This window comes from Mandrillus leucophaeus, unplaced genomic scaffold (assembly GCF_000951045.1).
Source record: "Mandrillus leucophaeus isolate KB7577 unplaced genomic scaffold, Mleu.le_1.0 Scaffold826, whole genome shotgun sequence".
NCBI classification, from domain to species: Eukaryota; Metazoa; Chordata; class Mammalia; order Primates; family Cercopithecidae; genus Mandrillus; species Mandrillus leucophaeus.
The window spans coordinates 830,557-851,060 of NW_012108986.1; the positions used below are offsets into that span (position 1 = coordinate 830,557).

Genomic DNA, 20,504 nt, shown 5'->3' on the forward strand with positions numbered 1-20,504 from the left:
AGAGTCTCACTCTATTGCCTAGGCTGGAGTGCAGTGGCAGGATCTCGGCTCATTGCAACCTCTGCCTCCCAGGTTCAAGTGATTCTCCTGCCTCAGCGCCCCCACTCCAAGTAGCTGGGATTATGGGTGTGTGCCACCACGCCCGGCTAGTTTTTGTATTTTTAGTAGAGACAGGGTTTCACCATGTTGGCCAGGCTGGTCTTGAACTGCTGACCTCAAGTGATCCACCTGCCTTGGCCTCCCAAAGTGCTGGGATTACAGGTATGAGCCACTACGCCTGACTTTTCTTTCCATTTTTAAAAATGCAAATTAACAAAAATATTGGAGAATAATATTTCAATACAGTATTAAGGGGAGAAGGAAGATGCTAAACAATGTGTATAATATGATGCTTTTTGTTTAAAGACTTATCATCTGTATAGTAAAAGTGTATGTTAGTATGGAAATATATCATCTTTGAAAAGGCAGAGAAAAAACTGGAAACAGTTCTAGAGGGGTGCTGAGCAGTTGGAGGCGAAGGTAGGAAAGCTGCTTTTCATTAAGTAAAAGTCTTTTGCATTCCATACTATTACCTATTATAAAATAAATACATAAATAGGAAGGAATAAATCCATTTTCACGCCTAAAATACCTGAATTGCATTGCATGCAATATGCATACTATTCACTAGCTTCGTTACATTTGGTGTTCCCTGGCTTTCTGTTTACACATTTGTACCTACATAGCCAATGAGCTTAAGCTTAGGGTCATATAAATCCAAATGAATACTTGTGTTTTCTGAAGTGGGTTTCTTTTAGGGGAAGTGGTGAGGTTTATGCCAGACCTGGTAATAAGTTTTGTTTCTTGTGTTTTGTTGAAATATGTGCCTCAGCACAGTTCTTCACTGAAATATTTTGGGACATGATTAGCACAGCTGTTTTATCTTATCCTTAGCTAAAGTTTATTCCCTATTTTAAAGATACATTTCTACTCTTAATCTGCTCCCTATGTTCCTTGCTTTCTGTTATACTCAAACCAATCAAATTAGTATTTCACCACATTACCCATTTATGTCTTTGAAAATAACTAGTCAGTGAAATAGATAATTTTAGAGGAATGTGTACTTTGGTGTTTCAGGTACTAGTCAGGAAGAACACAAAGTGTTAGGAAAATGGTGTTTCATGGGAGAAAATACCATAGACTATTAAGAGTGGCAGCAGAGAGGTGTTCATTTGTTTTCTGTAGCTTAAAGGGGAGATGGGTAATTGACTTAGGGAGGAATAACAGTGGTTTAGGGCTCATCTAGACTTGAGTTCAAATGTTAGTTCTGCCACTTTAGCAGTTTAAGAAGGACAAATCATTTAAACTCTCTAGGCCTCCATTTCCTTATGTGTACAGTGGGGATGCTAACGATTCTACCTATCTCATAGAATTGTGAGAACTAAATCCATGAAAACCAGTGGCACACTATTTGGCAGGAACCCTTAATAGCTGTTATACTACAGCCCAACAACATCATCTATCTTGGTTGCACCTTTTGTTTGACCTTACATAAATGACTTAACCTTGCCAAGATTCTCGTGTCTTTGCTCGCTGTAAGATGGGCGTAGTAATGATGGTGGCCAGCCTCCGTGTTCTCATGAGGATGACCTGAAGTGAGGTTCACAGTGTGCTTAGCATGGTGCCCACTCTTATTAAATGACAAACCCTACAACCACTTTTTCACACGACTTTTGAACCAATTCAGTGTTATTTAATTTCTTCAGGTGTGTACTAGTTTCATGATTGAAGATAGTTTAGCATTTATTTCATATTAAAGTACATTGGATTTCATTACAGTTTGTGAAAGAGACAGACAATGAAGTAAGAATGCGACTACTGCAGTTCGTCACTGGAACCTGCCGTTTACCTCTAGGAGGATTTGCTGAGCTCATGGGTAAATGTAGTTTCACTGTAATTTCTCTGTAGATAATTTTGTGATAATAATGGCCTTTGGACATACAGTAGACTTGAACTAAAGATTACTCTTCTGTGCTGTAGATAGGACTTCATTTAGAAGAAAGAAAAATGAATGACTAATATCAAAGCACTTGTAAGACAAAAATGAATGTCTCCTCATATAGCTGAGGTGGCCATTGCTTTGCTCCCTAGGGTGACTGTGAAGGGAGCGACATTCTATATAAATAGTTTTCTTCCCACTGATTTAATTCTTATTGCTGGATCTCTGCAACAGTAAGAAGCTTCTTCAGGCAGAAGCAGCTTACATTGTGAATTTCTTCTTTATTTCGTATCATTCATATGATTATGCAGCATGTTCTATTATTTAAGTAGTTGTCAGAAGAAAAAAGTTTAAAGGACCAGATAAACTTTGTCTTATTTTCCTGGTGTAGGAAGTAATGGGCCTCAAAAGTTTTGCATTGAAAAAGTTGGCAAAGACACTTGGTTACCAAGAAGCCATACATGGTAAGTTCAAGAATCCTAAATACGAAGGTAAAAGCCACAGAGAATCTTTTGTTTTGTTCCTTTAAAAATATGTAAGATCCAATATAACTGCGTATTCATCAAAGTAGTCAGAATTTCAATTTTGAGAACACATTGATTAATACAGCATTCTATAACTGAACACTTTAGCGTGTTCTCATTAATAGAAATACATGAAAAATGCATCCATTGATTCAACAAATATTAGTGTACCCACTATGTATAAAGTAAGATTTAAGTATTCCCTGTCTTTTATGAAGTTTGTGCCCCATGGTGGGGCGCAAATGACAAACAGATAAACAAACAACTATTTGCAAATCCTGGTAAGTCCTTCGAAGGGAAAAATGAGAGTACTCTGATAGAGAACAACTAATGGGAACCTGCTCTGGGTTGAGTGGTCAGGGAGATGTCTTGGAAGGGGTAATTTGTTTAAGTTGAGTTTGATAAAGAGCATGCTGTGGGAATAAGCAGAGAAAGAACATTCTTTGCACAGAAATGCCAAAGTAAGCAAAGACCCTGAAGAAATTGTTTTTCAAGGAAATGAAGATGATAGGTATGATTGGAACTTGGTAAATCAGAAGAAAGGGAGATGAAAAAATTGGGGGATGTAGGCAGGGATTAAATTATGTACAGCCTTATAGGCTAATATAAAGAACTGAGATATCAAAGAAAAATTAGCTTTGAAAAGTTTTAAATAGCAAGTAATAAATCCCAGAAAAATCGGCCGGAAAACAGTATAGGGAAGGAGTTGGATGCAGGGGTGAATGCAGGGAGAGTAGTTAGGAAATTGTTATAGTTACCCAGGCCAAAGATGACAGCCTGGAGATAGGTGATTCTTTCAGGAGGTCAAAACTATTTTCATACCAAGCCATTATTTGCCTTTTTATCATTTTGAAATTTCTACTTGTGGTGCAAAAGCAATGGTTTGTGAACCTGCTTGTGCCTTAGCATAAATCAAGGCAGTGGCACCAAACTGCTACTACCTCTGTATTCTTCAGCACCATATACTTGAGGTTTAAAGCAAGGGAAAAAAAAAAAAAGCAAAAAGGCAGGTTCATTGAAGTTCTTTATGAAGCAGTAAAAATTACTAACTTTATTCAATCTTGATGCTTGAGTATATGTTTTTTTAACATTTGTGTGACAAAATAGGAAGTCTGAAATAGCACTTGTGCACACCAGAGAATGATTCTCTTGAAGGAAAGCTCTTGGGCAGTTGTTTGAGTTGAAAACTGAACTAGCTTGTTTTCTTTTATGGAACACTATTTTTACTTGAAAAAATGACCCGCCAGCAGTTTATGCAGACTTAGGTATTTGACAGACATTTTCTTGAGAAGTAATGTTGTTAGCTTGTCATTTTAAGGAAAACAATAGGCATTTGTTGGTGGTGATAATTACCACCATGAGCTTGAGAGCTTCTGAAGACTTTCGTCAATGAGATTAGTGAGATTGTTTGTTTTTTGTTTTTTTGAGACGGAGTCTTGCTCTGTCACCCAGGCTGGAGGGCAGTGGCGCGATCTCAGCTCACTACCACCTCCGCCTCCCAGGTTCAAGCGATTCTCCTGCCTCAGCCTCCTGGGTAGCTGGGATTACAGGTGCGCACCACCATACCTGGCTTATTTTTGTATTTTTAGTACAGACGTGGTTTCCCCATGTTGGTCAGGCTGGTCTCGAACTCCTCACCTCGTGATCTGCCCGCCTTGGCCTCCCAAAGTGCTGGGATTACAGGAGTGAGCCACCATGCCCGGCTGATTAGTGGTATTTTAACAAATGTGATTTTTTTTCCTATTATATAATTAAATGAGTCAACATTTAGAAAATCCTTATAATTCAATGAGTCATTATTTTCAAATGATCAGTGAATGCTACAACAAATGTTACAAAATGACGCATGAGTAAAAGATCTATTCAAAGTGCAAGAGAGTCTGGGCACAGTGACTCACACCTATAATCCCAACACTTTGGAAGGCCGAGGTGGGAGGATCGCTTGAGCTCAGGAGTTTGAGACCAGCCTAGGCAACATGGTGAAACCCCGTCTCTACAAAAAATACAAAAATTAGCCGGGTGTGTTGGCACACACCAGTAGTCCCAGCTTCTCTGGAGGCTAAGATGGGAGGATCACTGGAGCCAGGGAAGTCAAGGCTGCAGCTATCCATGATCACACCACTACACTCCAGTCTGGGTGACAGAGTAAGACCCTGTCTCAAAAAAAATCAAATCAAATCAAAAACAAAGTGCAAGAGAGAACAGTAGATTTTGTATAACAAAGTATAAAGTGTTCTTTGACCTGATTTCGAACCATATTGTGCATTCCCTTGTCAAATTTAGTATCAAAGAATAATATCGATAATTATCTGACAAGATGAGTAGAGTATATCTCTGTTTCTAACTATTTTTCTGTGTGGGGCAGTAGATTAAATGTACAAGTAGATATCAGAATCCAGATGTTTTCTGTTACACCAGATATTTAAAAGATTTCCAAAACTATAAAACAAAATCACTCTTTCCACTATATTTTTTTGGAAATACTTGGGTTTTTCCCATTGAAATGTTTATTTTCATATCAAAATGAATTAATACTTTTTAAACTTCTGTTTTAACTTTTAAATATCAGTAGCTATAATTCATATAAATAAAATATGTTTTAACTTTTAAATATCAGTAGCTATAATTCATATAAATGAAAGCTCTTTGCAGTTGGAAATTTTTTTTTTCCGAGACAGTCTTGCTGTGTTACCCAGATTAGAGTGCAGTGGCACAAACACAACTCACTGCAGCCTCAACCTCCTGGGTTCAAACAATCTTCCCACCATAGCCTCCCCAGTAGCTGGGACCACCAGTGTACACCACTATGCCTGGCTAATTTTTTAATTTTTTGTAGGGACTAAGTTTTGCTGTGTTTTCCCAGGTGGGTCTTAAACTCTGGGTTCAAGCCGTCCTCCTGCCTTGGCCTCTGAAAGTGCTGGGGTTATAGGCATGAGCCACCGCTCCCAGCCAAGGTTGACAATATTTTTAAGAGTGAAAAGGAGTCCTGTGACCAAAATTTGAAGACCTCTGCCTTCAGTTAAAGTGGTAGATCCAATATCTACCACTTTTGAGTGATTTTTGAGTCAAGGGGAGAATTAAAATAGATTTCAAATTTTGTGAAGGGAAAGTAATTACCACCCACTGATTTCTGTTTTCTCAAAGTATAAAGAGAAGTCACTGGCTAAGAGTGACGAAAGGGAAAACTTTCGAGAGAAAGAAGGAATTGGGAGAATTGTTAGAGAATAGGCAAGTATTGATTAGAGGAACACGGCTAAGATTGCTAGGCAAAATTGGATTGTTCACTTGGATTAGTAGTATATTTGAAATGACAACCGTCTACTTGAATGCATGATTTCCTCCCCCAGTAATTTTCAGCTGTTAAGTTGAAAGGAACAAGAAAGCAGAAGATTGAGTTCATCAGAATTTGAGTTTATGAGTTCAAAAGAGGGAGAAGCGTGAGATTTAAAAATATTTGTAGGCCGGGCAAGGTGGCTCACACCTGTAATCCCAACACTTTGGGAGGCTGAGGTGGGCAGATCCCAGGAGTTCAAGACCAATTGGCCAACGTGGTAAAACACCGTCTCTACTAAAAATACAAAAATTAGTTGGGCGTGGCTGTGCACGCCTGTAAACCCAGCCACTCGGGAGGTTGAGAGCAGGAGAATCAGTTGAACCCCAGAGACGGAGGTTGCAGTGAGCCAAGATTGCGCCACTGCACTCCAGCCTGGGATACAGAGCTAGACTCTGTCTCAAAATAAATTAAATGAATATGTTGTAAATACTTTTACAAATACAAATACATTATGATGTATAATGATGGACCATGATCTCTAATTATAGTGATGGGCTATAGGTAAAGAATAAAGGGAGGACAAGAGGAGGTAGACAGGATAGTATGATGAGGTCAACAGGCTGGCATTTTAATTGAAATAAACTGGAAAGACATGGTAAGAGAACAGGATTTTTAAATTAGAAACTTCCTTTACTGGTGATGTCAGGGTTCAAAGTATAGCCTTGGGGTCAATAATTGAAGAAAGCAGAATCAATTTTAGCTTGTCTGTCTTACAAAAACAGCACAAAACATAATGGCCAATGTTTTAAAACAGAAGCCTGTTTTGGATGTTTTCAAGTAACCCACTTTCATGTTTTTCAACTCGGCATTTACTAAATATCTATTGTATGCGAAACAGATCAGCATTAAGAGAGTGCAGAGATGACTGCCCTCATGGATTTTAGAATCTAATGGGAGAAACCAGTCAATCCTAATCCAGAGTAGATTAAAATAGATGCTAAAACAGAAATAAAAGGAGCTTATGAATAGGGAAATTGTATGTGTAAGATGCTCAGAGGAAGTTGTAGCATTTGGACTGGTTCTTGATGAAAAGTGTATTCCAGATCATAGAGAGCAGGGTTACAGAAAGAGAAAGGCATGTGGCATGCTCGGGAGAGCGTGAAACAAGTTGACGGTAGAGAACAGAAGCTTCCTTTCCCTACCACAGCCCCCTCCCCACCCATAGCAACTCAAAAGCAGCAAAGGTTTTTGAAGAGTAGCATAAACTGGTATGTCATTTTAGCAAAAAGTAAAAAAGAAACAAAACAAATGGGCCCAAAGTTGAGTAGCAGGAAATTCTCTGATGATCCAGATAAGAGATGATGAGGAAGCATATACAGAGGGATGTAGTGGCAGTAGAAATGATCAGGAGGAGCCTGGGCAACATGACAAAACTTCGTCTCTACAAAAAATATACAAAAGTTAGCTGGCCATGGTGGCATGCACCTGTACTTCCAGCCACTCCGGGGGCTGAGGTGGGAGGAGGGAGGATTGCTTGACCCTGGGAGGTCGAGGTTGCAGTGAGCCGAGACAGTGTCACTGCACCCTAGCCTAGGCAACAGAGCCAGACCCTGTCTCCAAATAAATACATAAGCAGGAGAAAAAATGGAATATTTGGTAGACAGAATGACAGAATTTGGCAAAGGCTATATGTGAAAGATGTAAGAGAACAGAAAGTGACTGGTTGTCTTATATAGGAAGTATTGAAAAATAGTATTTTTTTTTTTTACCTTGTTATCATACTCTACCTTGAAGTATAGTTTAAAGGGGAAGGCAGTAGATGGTCTGCTTAGTTGCTGCTATTAATATCTTTAACTTCTTTTAAAATACAAAGAATACAGTCTTAAAACAGCACTGTTTTAATTAGATGCCTTGTTTCAAAGGCTCTTTCCTAACTCTAACATGGGAGGATCAAGGGCACATGGAAAGTGGTGGGAATGGTAAGAGGGTACCTGGATAATCTCTAGAAAGCTTCTGCATGGGAAAATGAAGGTACAGAAGCGTTCTGACTTACTCAGAGCTATCTCACTAGTCACTGCTACTGTGGGGACCAAAACCCTGAACACCCGAATCCTAATCTAGCTACTCAGTGCTGTACCTTACAAAATGAAATGTGATTTCACCTTTGTAAACTGAAAAATAATATTGTTATTTTAAGCATTTTTTAGTATTTTAACATTTTTCATCAGTTAATCCCAGAATGGAATTATTTGAGTATGACAAGGCTGAAAAAGTATCATTTTAGAAGAGTTTATATATGTGGTTAGATTATTTGAAAAGACAGATGTATATATTTGTTCACTGACTGTCTCCACCCCAGAATGTAAATTCCATGAAGACAGGGATTTTAGTTTTCTTCACTGTGTCACTAGCTTATCGGTTATGTCAAAAAATCTCGGTAAATGACTGATGAATGAGTGACTGAGTGGATGAAAGAAATGGACTCTTATCCTAAGAGAAATTAGGAGGACTCATAACACACGTAACAGGAATAGTAAAAAGAAAATTGATTTTTTTTTAAAAAATTGTCTTTATCCAAATTGCTACACTTATTATTTGTAATTCCATTTTCCTCTCGGAGATGTTAAAATAGTTTTTATATGTAAGTCTTAAATTTGGATTACTCTAAGAAATTTAGAAATGTTAATATACCAATTAAGTAATATTATAGTAGTAAATTGTTAGAATTAATTCTGGCAAAATTTTTACATATATAGTATATATTCATATATCCATTCAGCTTTTCTATGTGCTTTGAAAAATATTGTATTTTTTTTTTCATTTTATTGAAAACATCTGATTTTGTTTTTGTTTCTGTTCAGTTTTAATCGCTTGGATCTACCACCATATAAGAGTTATGAACAACTAAAGGAAAAACTTCTTTTTGCAATAGAAGAGACAGAGGGATTTGGACAAGAATGAATGTGGCTTCTTATTTTGGAGGAGCTCTTGCATTTAAATACCCCAGCCAAGAAAAATTGCACAGATAGTGTATATAAGCTGTTCATTCTGTACAGTGAATTTTCCGAACCTCTCAAAGTATGTTTTCCGTTCTTCCACAGAAATATGCAAAACAGTTCATCCTTTTCTACTTTATTTATTGTTCCCTTGAAATGACTGACCAGGAAAAACATCATCCTTAAATTTTGAAGCAAGTGAGAGACTTTATTAAAAATACATATATATCTATAAAAGCATATATGATAGTGGCTCTAGTTTTATAGAGCTCCAAGTGTATGAAACATGACAGCCGTTCATTCATAAAGATCTGGATTTGCTTTACCTTGTTAATATTATCTAGGGGAAAAAGTGCAAATTGCTCCATGTTCTTCTCTCCCTTATGTAACATCTCCTGAGGGTGTTTAGTTGCATGGCTGTTCAGGAAGGTATTAAGGGCTTAGGCCAAATCTTACTTTGAGTATGTTTAAAAAAAAAAAAAAATGCTGCTGGCTTTTCTGAAGACAGGTGCTTGAACCTGTCAGTTTGTTTTAAATAAATACAATAGTTGAAAATTTTTCTCTCTGTTACATCAGTAATATTGTCAAAGTAATGGATAAAACCATAACTTACACATGAAAGTCATATACTAGATCTGATACTATTTAGTTTATCGAAATTGGAAAGATTCATTGAGCAGCATAGAAGTTTGTTTACATGTTGAGATGCTAGGTATTTGTGGAATTAAAAAGAATCAGGCACTTTTGTACTTTGTTTTTAAATCTGTGATGTTTTTCAAATTTAATTCATAATAAATTGATGCAGTTTCATACTTAGGAACATACAAAAGGTAATGTGAACTCTGCCACTTTTTTTGTGTTCAAAGTTTTGGATTTTATGAAGCCAGATGGATTGAAGAGTTACATAAGCATTTGAATGCTCTGATATGAGGCTAATTATTTTCTGTTAGTATTTGACTATCTTCATTCCTCTCAAATTCATAACAGTTCTATTTATCTGAATTAAATAAGCATATAAAAATCTTTTGAGTCTCCCCCTTTTTACACAGATAATTATTTTTGTCGTAAGTAACACTTTTTAATTGTTTTTCATCATAAGGCCTTTGCTGAACTACAAAAATGTGTAACAAATTAAAATCTGGTGTGAATGATATTAATGCTACTTTTAGCAAACTGGGCTTCCTAATACAAAATTTTAAATTTCCATTTGTATCATGCTTTTAATATGCACTGTAAATTTCATCAACTTAAACATTTTTTATAGCCATGGAACTGACTTAGTAAAGGCGAAAGAAAGGCAGTGATCTGCTTGGCTGAATAGACTCCTTTTCCAAATCCTAATTATGAACACTCTGGTTATTTTCAAGCCTAAAGAATCTTTAAAAAATTCTAATGTATGTGACAGGTTATGTGATAGAGGGTAACTGGTCTTCAAAAAGGACTGCCTTAATTATACCATAAGAGTTAAGTATTAGAATTACAAATGGTACCACTGCTGTATAAATTTTGCTATGACAGAAGTTATTGAATATCATTCATTGGAGGTATGATTTAGCAGATTTGACTAAAGAAGGTGGTTTTCCAGTTCGTTTTCAGGGTGCTGGTCTCCCTCCTCAAGTAAGAAATTACGATGCACCAGGTGAGGCTACACAGAACCCTACAAGAGACCAAACCAGCTTTGTTTTGGAGAATTCATCAGGGTCTTCCACTTTTCACACCCAGTTATAGATATCCAAGACCTACAGGCAGAGCTGTCTTGATTTATCTACCCAGTAGCAGTCGGAAAAATTGTAGAAATACGGTCCCTCACTCACCTTCTCCCTTTCTTCCCTTCCCAGCTGGACCAACCAGAACGAAATTAGGGAGTGCAAGACAGTCTGTGCAGTTCATGAGGAAACAGACAAAAGGGAGGCTCAGAGACAGGTTTATACTGCTACTTCATTTTGATGATTCACCCGCCCCCACCACCAGTAAATAGTCCAGGGAATAGATCACAGACCCAATACAATTGTGTCTATTAGATCAGTTTAGCTATTTGTCTTCCAGGGAAAGCAGCTTACCAGTGTTTGGGGTTCCCCCCCTCACCCCCATACTTCCCAAGTAGTTGAAAATGAAAAGGTTAACAAAACCTTTCCCCCTGATGATTTCTGTTAACTACCTACCTCTTCCTACCCTGACAACTAAATAGGATGTATTGCCAGGCAACTTTGCTTCCGGTAAGTATGACCCCTAGGACTGGTAAGTTGCATCTGGACTGGGAAATCTCCAGATACATGATAGAAAGCCACAGCTTTGGGCATACTTGAGTGGAAAAGTCTTGTAACTGCATGTCCTTTAAGGAGGACCCTGAGCTGTCACCTGGGGAGATACCGTTGCATTGCTGTTAGAATATTGTCTTCTGAAAAGGAGGTTCAAAATTGTCCTGCTGGTGAGCTGTGGTTCCTGTCCTAGAGCCTTCTGAGTAAATTGGTGCCAAATATAGCCTGTTGTAGACTTGTTAAGTCTGAATGTTTGGTTGAACCTAAGAAGATTGGTGGATGATGCAGAAGTAAAAATCTTCCTTTGTTGAAATACGCAAATAAAAGTTGTCCTGTAACACTTAGTTGGCCTTAAAAGCCAAGCTTTAGGTCAACTGGGGATTTGATCTAAGTCCAAAAGTGATATCTCCTAAATTCCAAAATTTCTCTCCTCAATTCTCAATCAAGAACAAAATCAGAGGTAATAGTAGTTGTATTTATTGGTATTCATAGCAAATCCTTTACATAAATTATTCTTTTAATCCTTACAATTCCATGAAATTGGTGGGGGTTGTCTTTAATGGTGCTTTTTTTATAGATGAGGAAAGTGAGTATGAGGGAAGACATTTTTACAACATCCACAGCTAGTACACAGCCCGTGATTAAAAACTCAGTTGAGATAACTTGGCCATCAAGAAATTGAGGACTTTTACATTCTTATAGGATCATGGCCACTTTCCAAAATCAGTATTCTACTCACATCCTCAAAAGGAAGGAAGGAAACATCTATAAAGGAGAGAGATAGCCTGTGTATGTAATACGCTTAGAAGACAGAGTACTACCAACTTCTATATACATGTATATGGGGAAATAAGCATCTCAATCCAGCAGTCAGCTCTGGAATCCACACAAGAACAGAATCAGGTGGGGGCTGCAGGGGAAGGAGTAAGGGATTCCTGGGGTTCCTTCTCAGTAGTGGGTCTCATCCTTAGTGGGGAAACATCAAGAACCAATGTGACATGTGGGGAATCAGGCTCCTGGGAAGTCAAGTGGAAGCGACTTAGTGCACAGAATTAGAATCTTGGGAAGGCACCATGTCTTGCAGAAGAAACCTAACCCTCAGAGAGTAAAGGGGAAAAATGAAGATAAGGACCCAGTAGCCACACTCCTGGACATGTATCCCAGAGAGAGAGAATTTATGTAGACATAAAAACCGGCATATAATGCTCATAGCAGATTTGTAACAGCCCCAAATCAGGAATAACCTAAATGCCCCTCAGCATATGATTGATATGGTATGCCCATACAATTAAATACTAATCAACTCTAAAAAGGAACAAACTATTGATAGAACTTAGGTCTCAAGGGAATTATGCTGAGTGAAAAAAAGTGTCACAGGGTCTCACTGTATGATTCCATTTGTATAACACTGTTGAAATAAAATTATGAAGAACAGATTAGTGCTTGTCAGAGCTAGGGATGGGTGGGGGAGAGGAGGTGGATGGGCGTGACTATAAAGGGACAGCACTAGGGATCTTTGCGATGATGGAACAGGTCTGTATCTTGATTATGGTGGCAGTTACCAAAAATCTACATGTGATAGAACTGCATACAACTATACACACAAGAGCATTTAAAAGTGGTAAAATCTAAATAAGGTCTGTGGTCTGTACCAATGTCAGTTTCTGGGCTTTGCTATTGTATTGTACTTTAGGTTATATGAGATGTTAGCACTGGGACAGGCTGAGAGACGGGTACACAGGACTTTTTTTTTTTTTTTTTTTAGTGTGTGAATCTATAATTATTTGGAAGTAAAAATATTTTTTAAAGTTCTAGTAAGGAATCAGGAGGTAAAACCTCACTCCATAAAAAGCTTTATTACTGAATGATACCTGATCTCACAAAAAACAACTTAGCAGAAAGTATTCTTGAACTAACCCAGACCCTTTCCTCCCATTTGATGACTTAGTATTGCTGGTAACTCAACATAAAATTACATCCCTAGGGAAAAAAATAAAATCACTAAAGAGAAAACTGAAAATGAGAAAAAAGTAAACTTTAAAACAATATGCTAATAGGAATTAAATTATTAGATATTTAAAAAATCCAAAATAGCAACTTAAAAACTCAGAACTGGACAAACAAAATGCAGATGTGAATGACTGGCTAAAATCAGGAAAAACATTCAGAGAAAAAGACAAACATATCAGACATGAAGGCAATTATAAAGTATCTAAGGAAGAAGAGATACAACCAAAAGTAAAATAAGGGATATGGAAGATATAAATGAAAAGAGCCAAGAAAATGAAACAAAAAGCCTAAAAGAAAAATCAGTAAGTGATAAATATGAAAGTCAGGCAAAGATCTAATAGAACTAATTTGAGTCCTGGAAATAAGCTGGAACAGCGGTTCTCAAGGTGTGGTCAATTAGGCCAATCTGGAATGTGACAGAATCTATGACAAATGGACTGGCCTATTCAAAAAGTCAATGTTGCAAGAAGAAAAAAATGGGGAACTGTTCTAGATTGAAAGATAAGCAACAAATCAAATGCAATTTGGATCCTGATTTTAAGAAGCATGAGACATCTTGGGGACGTTTGAGAAAATTTGAATATGGGTAGATATTAGATGATGTTAGAGCATTGTTAACTTTTCCAGTTGTGATAATGGTTTTGTGTTTGTTCAGGAAGATGTCTTTATTCTGAGAAAATGCATGCTGACACATTTAGGGGTGAACTATTATGATGCTTGCAATTAATTTCAAAAGGTTTAGAAATGTATGTGTTTGTACACACACAGACATACATATAAATACAGTTTGAACGTCCCTGAATCCAAAAATCTGAAACATGAAATTCGTGCTCCATAATTCAAAGCTTTCTGAGTGCCAAAATGATGATACAAGTAGAAAATTCCACATCTGACCTCATGTAACAGGTCACAGTCACAATGCAGGTGCACAACACAGTTTATTCGGTTTCCCTACAGGAAAAAACCCATTTTAAAAAGCCATCCAGCAGAATACCACCACATCCCTAGAAAGACCCACTTCTGGCCCTTCAACTGCTTCTGTTTCTCCTCACCTACAAAAATAAAATACAGTATACAATAACCTTTTAAAATACAGCATCATAAGCGGGAGACTGAAAGCCTGCCATTGTTTGTTGCTGCCGTTAAACAGCTGATACAGGTTTCTGGTGATGCTACTATTGCCTAGCTACCCTGACCACATTATTTTTTCACTGCATCAATAGTATGTCTTTTTTTTTTTTTTTTTTTTTGCCATCTTTGTTCCTATGCGAATTATGTCATTTTTTTTTACTGTTAAGTAGTTATGCAGGAATAAGTATAGTAACTGCTTATTGGTAGCATATAAATTCAGTCAGGAATGATGGTGACATCAAACCACAAATTGATCACATGAGTGGCTGAGATGACACCTTTGCTTTCTGATGGTTCAATGTATGCAAACTTTGTCTCAATGCACAAAATTATTTTAAAAAATTACATAAAGTTACCTTCAGGCTATGTGCATAAGGTATATATGAAACAAGTGAATTTTGTGTTTAGACTTGGATCCCATCTCCAAGATGTCTTATTGTGTGTATGGAGATATTCCAAAATTTGAAAAAAATTCCCAAATCCAAAATGCTGCTTCTAGTCACAAGTATTTCAGATAAGAGATACACAACCTATATAGCAGAATCGTTGAATCTGAGATGGGTGTACAAAGATTACTACTTTCGGTCTTCCTTTTTGTTTGAAAATGTACATGATAAGCATATCCATACAGTTCATTGTAACATTACAATTTCCAAATCCTTTGGGAAAAGTCCACCTACACACAGTCTCTCTTTATCCAAGTGGATTCAAGATGATACTCCTTTTTACAAAACTTAAAAAGATTTTGCAGTGGTGGCACTCCAGCCTCAAGTGAGTAGCACAGTCCTGCCTATTTAAAAACATGTTAGTATTCCATTTCACTCTTAAGTTTTGTGTTCCTTCCATTCCATTAAGGAATAGAGCTTTGTGTCTGATAAATTCAGTCTACCATGAGACTATACACCACATTTAGATGAAACTGGCCAGGCGTGGTGGCTCACACCTGTAATCCCCGCACTTTGGGAGGCCGAGGTGGGCAGATCACTTGGGGCCAGGAGTTTGAGACCAGCCTAGCCAACCTGGCAAAACCCCATCTCTACCAAAAATATAAAAGCCAGGTGTGGTGGTACAACCCTGTAATCCCAGCCACTCAGGAGGTTAAGGCAGGAGAATCACTTGAACCGGAGAGGCGGAGGCTGCAGTGGGCCAAGATTATGCCACTGCACGCCAGCCTGGATGACCAAGTGAGACTCTGTCTCAAAAAAATAAAAATAAAAAAGGAAACCACTCAATTTTTAGTCGTCTCCTGACTTAATTCCTTCCTTATACAGGTTAGCTCCAAGATACATCATTTAACTACTTTATGTCAGGAAACCACAAAATCCTAACCTCTTTTACCACACCTTCTCTGCAAAGATCTCAACTTAGAATCCATCCAACTTGAAAATCCATCTCCCTGTATATCCCCTATAGATCCATTTCCCCTCCTCTACAAAGCTTTCTTTGCTTGATCTCCCATCCCTATGTGATCAATCCTTAGAAATCTCACACCATTTTGCATTGCTGGTATCCAGGATGCAAAATAATCTTTGCCTGAGCCATGGAGATTTATTTCTACCACTCTTATGGCAATTATTTATTTTACTTTATTATTTGTGAAGAAGCCTAGAATTTTTTATATTTACACTGTTAAATGGTCACAACATTTTAAAAGCCGTAGAACAGTTATAGTTCATATATTTTTATAATTAAATGAAAAGGCAATGTTTATTAGCTGTTTCATACATCATCTCTGAAAAGTTCTCAGTTCTTCTCACTGAAACTTGTAAGCAACTGAGCAGCTTCTGTCTGTATCTAAAATGGAAAAATACATGTTATAAGTAAACAGGAGAGCTAAGAGACTAACTTGTGAAATTTAAGTTTATAAAGTGGGGTTTCTAAGAGTTTCCAAACACCAGATAGGACATTATAACAATAAAATTTCTTGACAGTGACCCAATGAGACTCTTAGCTCTTCCACTTTAGTACACATCCCTTGACTTTTATGTTTTAGAAATCTTAACTCCATCTGCCATGTGTGTCAAAACAGGAATAATTCTGTATTGTAGCAGGCAACCCCTAACATCTATTTGGTGACAGTAACTAAACATTTCCTATATAGAAATATAAATGTCAATGAATTTACGCTTGAAATGAACACACCTGTTTTCAACAATGTTATGCATTTAGAAAATTATGCTTTTACAGTTCTTAATTCACCATTTAATAGTGCCTCAAAACATTTCTGCCTTACTTTATGGGAGATGTTTTACCTGTTTATCCTCCTCTGTGTGTGCTGGATAGTCCTTGGCTTTCATTAGCCAGAAAGCAGCAAGCTTTTTGTTGTGTAGTTTCAAGTATGTCTTTCCTAAAAGAAGTAAGTTTTTGCTGTAGAAGTTTGGATCCACTGCACATAGGAAAGAAAAAAATGATCTCAGATGAAATAGTGTTGCTTTTATTTTTAAAGGTTTGATTTTGAGGTCTAAATTTCAATAAATTTGGTCAATAAGTGATTAGACTAATGGAAATTCTCTTTTGTTCAACTGTTTATATCTCAAACAAATATTTGTAAAATAATAATTACCATTTAATGAACATCTACAAATGTGCTAGGCACTGTATTATATACATTTCTGATTTTCACAACTTTGCAAGTGGGTATCTCCATTTTATAGATGAGAAGCTGAAGCTCCTGATAGAATGTATGCTATTTGAGGACAGTGATACTCTTTTTAATCTCTTTAGTTCCCTATGGTACCCCAAGTGCCTACAACAGTGTGTGAAACAACATACATTCAGTGTACATCTGCTGAATAAGTGAATGAAATAATGATTATGACATATATATATTTGATCAACATTTACTGGATGTCAGCTATACTTAAGCATAGAGGATGAAACAAAAGCTCTGCTTTTTTCAACTTTATAACAAAAAGGAGAAAGAAACATGAATACAACTAAATGTAATATAAAAATGAAGGGAATGCTTTGCTAGATATACAAACTTTGAAATGGTATGAGACACCAAAAAAAAAAAGAAAAAAAAAAGTGGAGAACATTCTTGGCTGAGAGAAAAGCATAAATAGAAAGCCTATGAATGAAAGCATAGAATTATCTCACCAACTTCATTCTCCACAAAGTTTCCTAACAATCTGAGATCCTCTGTATTCAAAGCATACTTTTTCCTGTATACAATTAATGATTAATTCCACGTGCTCCTTAGCCAAAATTGTTTTACTTCTTTTATTTGAGCAGATTTGTGTGATGCCATGTTGATATACTTAAGTTGTCCTGTGGTTAAATATATTCTTAAATTCATTCATCCAATCATTCATCTATTTACTCGGTCATTGAACAAATTTGCCAAGCATTGTGCCAAGTAATGAGTGTGCAATTGTGAGCCAGAAAAGACAAAGTCCCCGTCTTCTCTGAATGTACAATCTTAGACATGTGAGTGTTATAGTACTGAGTGATAAGTGTCACTGGAGAAACAAAAGATACTAAGGGCATCGGAGGAGCTTCTGAACTGAATATGAACCAGAAAGAAATAAGGTAAGGTCACTGAAGAATGATTGAAGTTACCACAGATTTATTTTAGCTCCATGAGGGAAGGACCATGTTTTTCTCAACACACCCAACCCTTAAGTCTCTAAGTCCTATATTTTTACTTCGTAATTAACTTTTAAATCTCTTTTAAAAAAAAAAGTCATTCCTAGATTCATATTTATGGTATGTGAAACAGTATGATCATGAAAGGGTATTAGTAGAAGGTAATAATGTAAGTCAGAATTGATAAATTACAGAGATAAAACATTCAGATAAAATTCTGTAGAAAACTATTATCATGAAATGAACAAGTCTATTATGTGTGGGATCTCAAATTTAATAAACATGGGATCTTCTTAATTTTCTCCTGATTAAGTTTTATAGAATATATTTCAATGGTTTTTATGGTCTATTTGGTAACATATGCTTATGTCTCTTATCTCCCCCACTTAGTGTATGAATATTAAAAAGGATAAATTTAGGATGGCCTGGTGACAGTTTCATAGGACTAGTCACTTTTCAAAACAAACATGACCTGAAACTCTTTATCACAATATCTGCAAGAGACTACCCTGGCTGGATAGCAGAATTCCCATTTAAATGCCTCTAATGAGATACATATATATATACACACACACATATATATATATATTTTTCCCCCCAGACAGGTGTCACTCTGTGGCCCAGGCTGTAGTGCAGTGCTGCAATCACAGCTCATTGTAGCCTGGAACCCCTGGGCTCAAGTGACCTTCCTGCCTCAGCCTCCTGAGTAGCTGGGACTACAGGTGTGTGCTGCCACACCTGGCTAATTTTTATTTTTATTTTTTGGTAGAGATGAGGTGTCACTATGTTGCCCAGGCTGGTCTCAAACTCTTGGGTTCAAGTGATCCTCCTGCCTTGGCTTCCCAAAGTGCTGGGATTACAAGTGTGAGCCACCACATCTGGCCAATATGTGCAGTCTTGAATAAGACAATTACCATGTCAGAGACTCCTCTCAAAAAGGAAGGCTGAATTACATCAAATGATGGACATTCCAGAACTGTAGCTCAAGTTCAGTAGCAGCCTATTTCTCATTCAGGTGATCTTTACTGAATAAAGACTTTAAAAATTGTTTTACAATATCTAGCACAAAAACAAGCATAGCAGAATAAATAACTTTGCTTTAGAAATTGCTATTATAGTATATATATATATACAGCATTCATACAATTTTACTGTATTAATATGTGTAATCAAAAATACCGTACCTTGTTCTGCCCTGTGAAAGTAGCCTAAGGCCTGTCAAAAACAAAAAGAGCCCAAACATAATAAAAAAGATTAAAACAGACAATATTAAAAAAGCATTGTCTCAAAGACCTATTCCTATATTAAAGTCAGGAAGTAAATCATCTTAAAATAATGGTCACTTCTTCAACAGTGAGAGTTAACACCCAAACTGAACGTAACACTTAAATCATCATTAAGATGACAATATATGGACTACTTCTGGTAATAACTTGGTTGCTGTTTAGAACTTGTACCGAACTAACATGATGTGCAGAAAGGAAAGAACATTATCATGTGTAACTCAGCTATTTTGACAGTTCTCTTAAATAATAACTAGTGATTTCTAGTAAAAATGAAATATAATCAAAAGCTGAATTGATTCAGGTTGTACTAGTGAATTTTTAAGAGTCCATTATTATTGAAATTCCTACATACAATGTTATTGTGGGTCTGAAACACTTTTTGTCCTACTTAAGCTACTGTTTTTGTAATGCATTCTCTAATGACATTTGATTTCTTAGAAACATAACTAATTTGATAAAGTAGAGCTGACTATATTTTTTGTCCTTAAAATGATTTTTTTTTTTTTTTTAAGATAGGGTCTCACTCTGTTGCCCAGGCTGGAATGCTATGGCACAATCACTGTTTATTGCAGTCTTGGCCTCCAAGGCTCAAGATCTTTCTCCCTCAGCTTAGCTGAGTAGCTGGGACTACAGGCACAGGCCACCACACCTGGCTAATTTTTGTATTGTTTTCCAGAGGTTTTGCCACATTGCCCAGGCTGGTCTCAAACTCCTGGGCTCAACTGATCCACCAACCTCAGCCTCCCAAAGTGCTGGCATTACAGGCATGAGCCACTGTGCCCAGCAAATGGGCATTATTTTAACAATGCCATTATAAAATAATGTATTATAAAATAATGCCACCAAAGTGCATTATTTTAATAATATTTCTCAACTGTGTGTAAAGAATACAACTAAGTATTTTTCTACATCAATTTCTACACTATAGCTTCCCAGAAGAAAGAAAAGTTCCTTGTTACAATGTAAGTAATATAAGTACAGCTTTCTCAATTGCCTGTTTTCTTACTCTGAAAAGCTTGTGATGAGTAAACCCAAAGTTTAACCAGAAATTCCTCTCAAATTTTATTTTTAACAAGAAAAACAAAGGCCTTGAAAATATGACAGAATATGAACCTTTCATATGCTTTTTAAAATCCGAGTTATAATGAGTGTTCTTCTTTTATCAACTCAAGCATGTGCTTTACTTTTCTATTATTGTGTATAATACAGCTAAAACATGCTGGGTAACAGTTGCTGTATTTCTTATTCTATTTTTGTGACTTCAATATGGTTTAGATTTCAAACAGAAAATGAAGGTAGATTTTAGCCACGAGCCATTTTAAATGACAGTATTCCAGAATTACCAGCCACTCACCTAACGGGGAAAAAGAAAACCGCTCACCAGTCATGAATAATAAATTTTAAGCCTTGTGATAACATAGTTGAATTGGATCATTAGAAATTGCTCAAGTCCCTCACT

The 20,504-nt window shown here is 36.7% G+C and overlaps 2 protein-coding genes across 4 annotated transcripts in view; one reads left to right on the plus strand and one right to left on the minus strand.

The window, feature by feature from the left end:
• Window positions 1-9,521, plus strand: part of WWP1 (WW domain containing E3 ubiquitin protein ligase 1) — a 104,681-nt gene extending 95,160 nt beyond the window's left edge. Inside the window, 3 exon segments of the mRNA XM_011968056.1 lie at window positions 1,819-1,915; window positions 2,370-2,442; window positions 8,638-9,521. Coding sequence (XP_011823446.1) covers window positions 1,819-1,915; window positions 2,370-2,442; window positions 8,638-8,737 — 270 coding nt within the window. The 3' untranslated portion in view covers window positions 8,738-9,521.
• A 4,438-nt stretch (window positions 9,522-13,959) lies between these two features.
• RMDN1 (regulator of microtubule dynamics 1) overlaps window positions 13,960-20,504 on the minus strand; it is a 35,725-nt gene continuing 29,180 nt past the window's right edge. Inside the window, exons 7-9 of one of the 3 annotated variants that reach the window (XM_011968060.1) lie at window positions 18,944-18,974; window positions 16,424-16,518; window positions 13,960-15,965 (exon numbers count right to left, since the gene is read on the minus strand). In XM_011968060.1, the coding sequence (XP_011823450.1) occupies window positions 15,915-15,965; window positions 16,424-16,518; window positions 18,944-18,974 (177 nt within the window). In that variant the 3' untranslated portion in view covers window positions 13,960-15,914. Of the gene's footprint in view, window positions 15,966-16,423; window positions 16,558-18,943; window positions 18,975-20,504 lie in introns of all 3 variants that reach the window. The other 2 variants (XM_011968058.1, XM_011968057.1) reach the window with 2 other exon arrangements.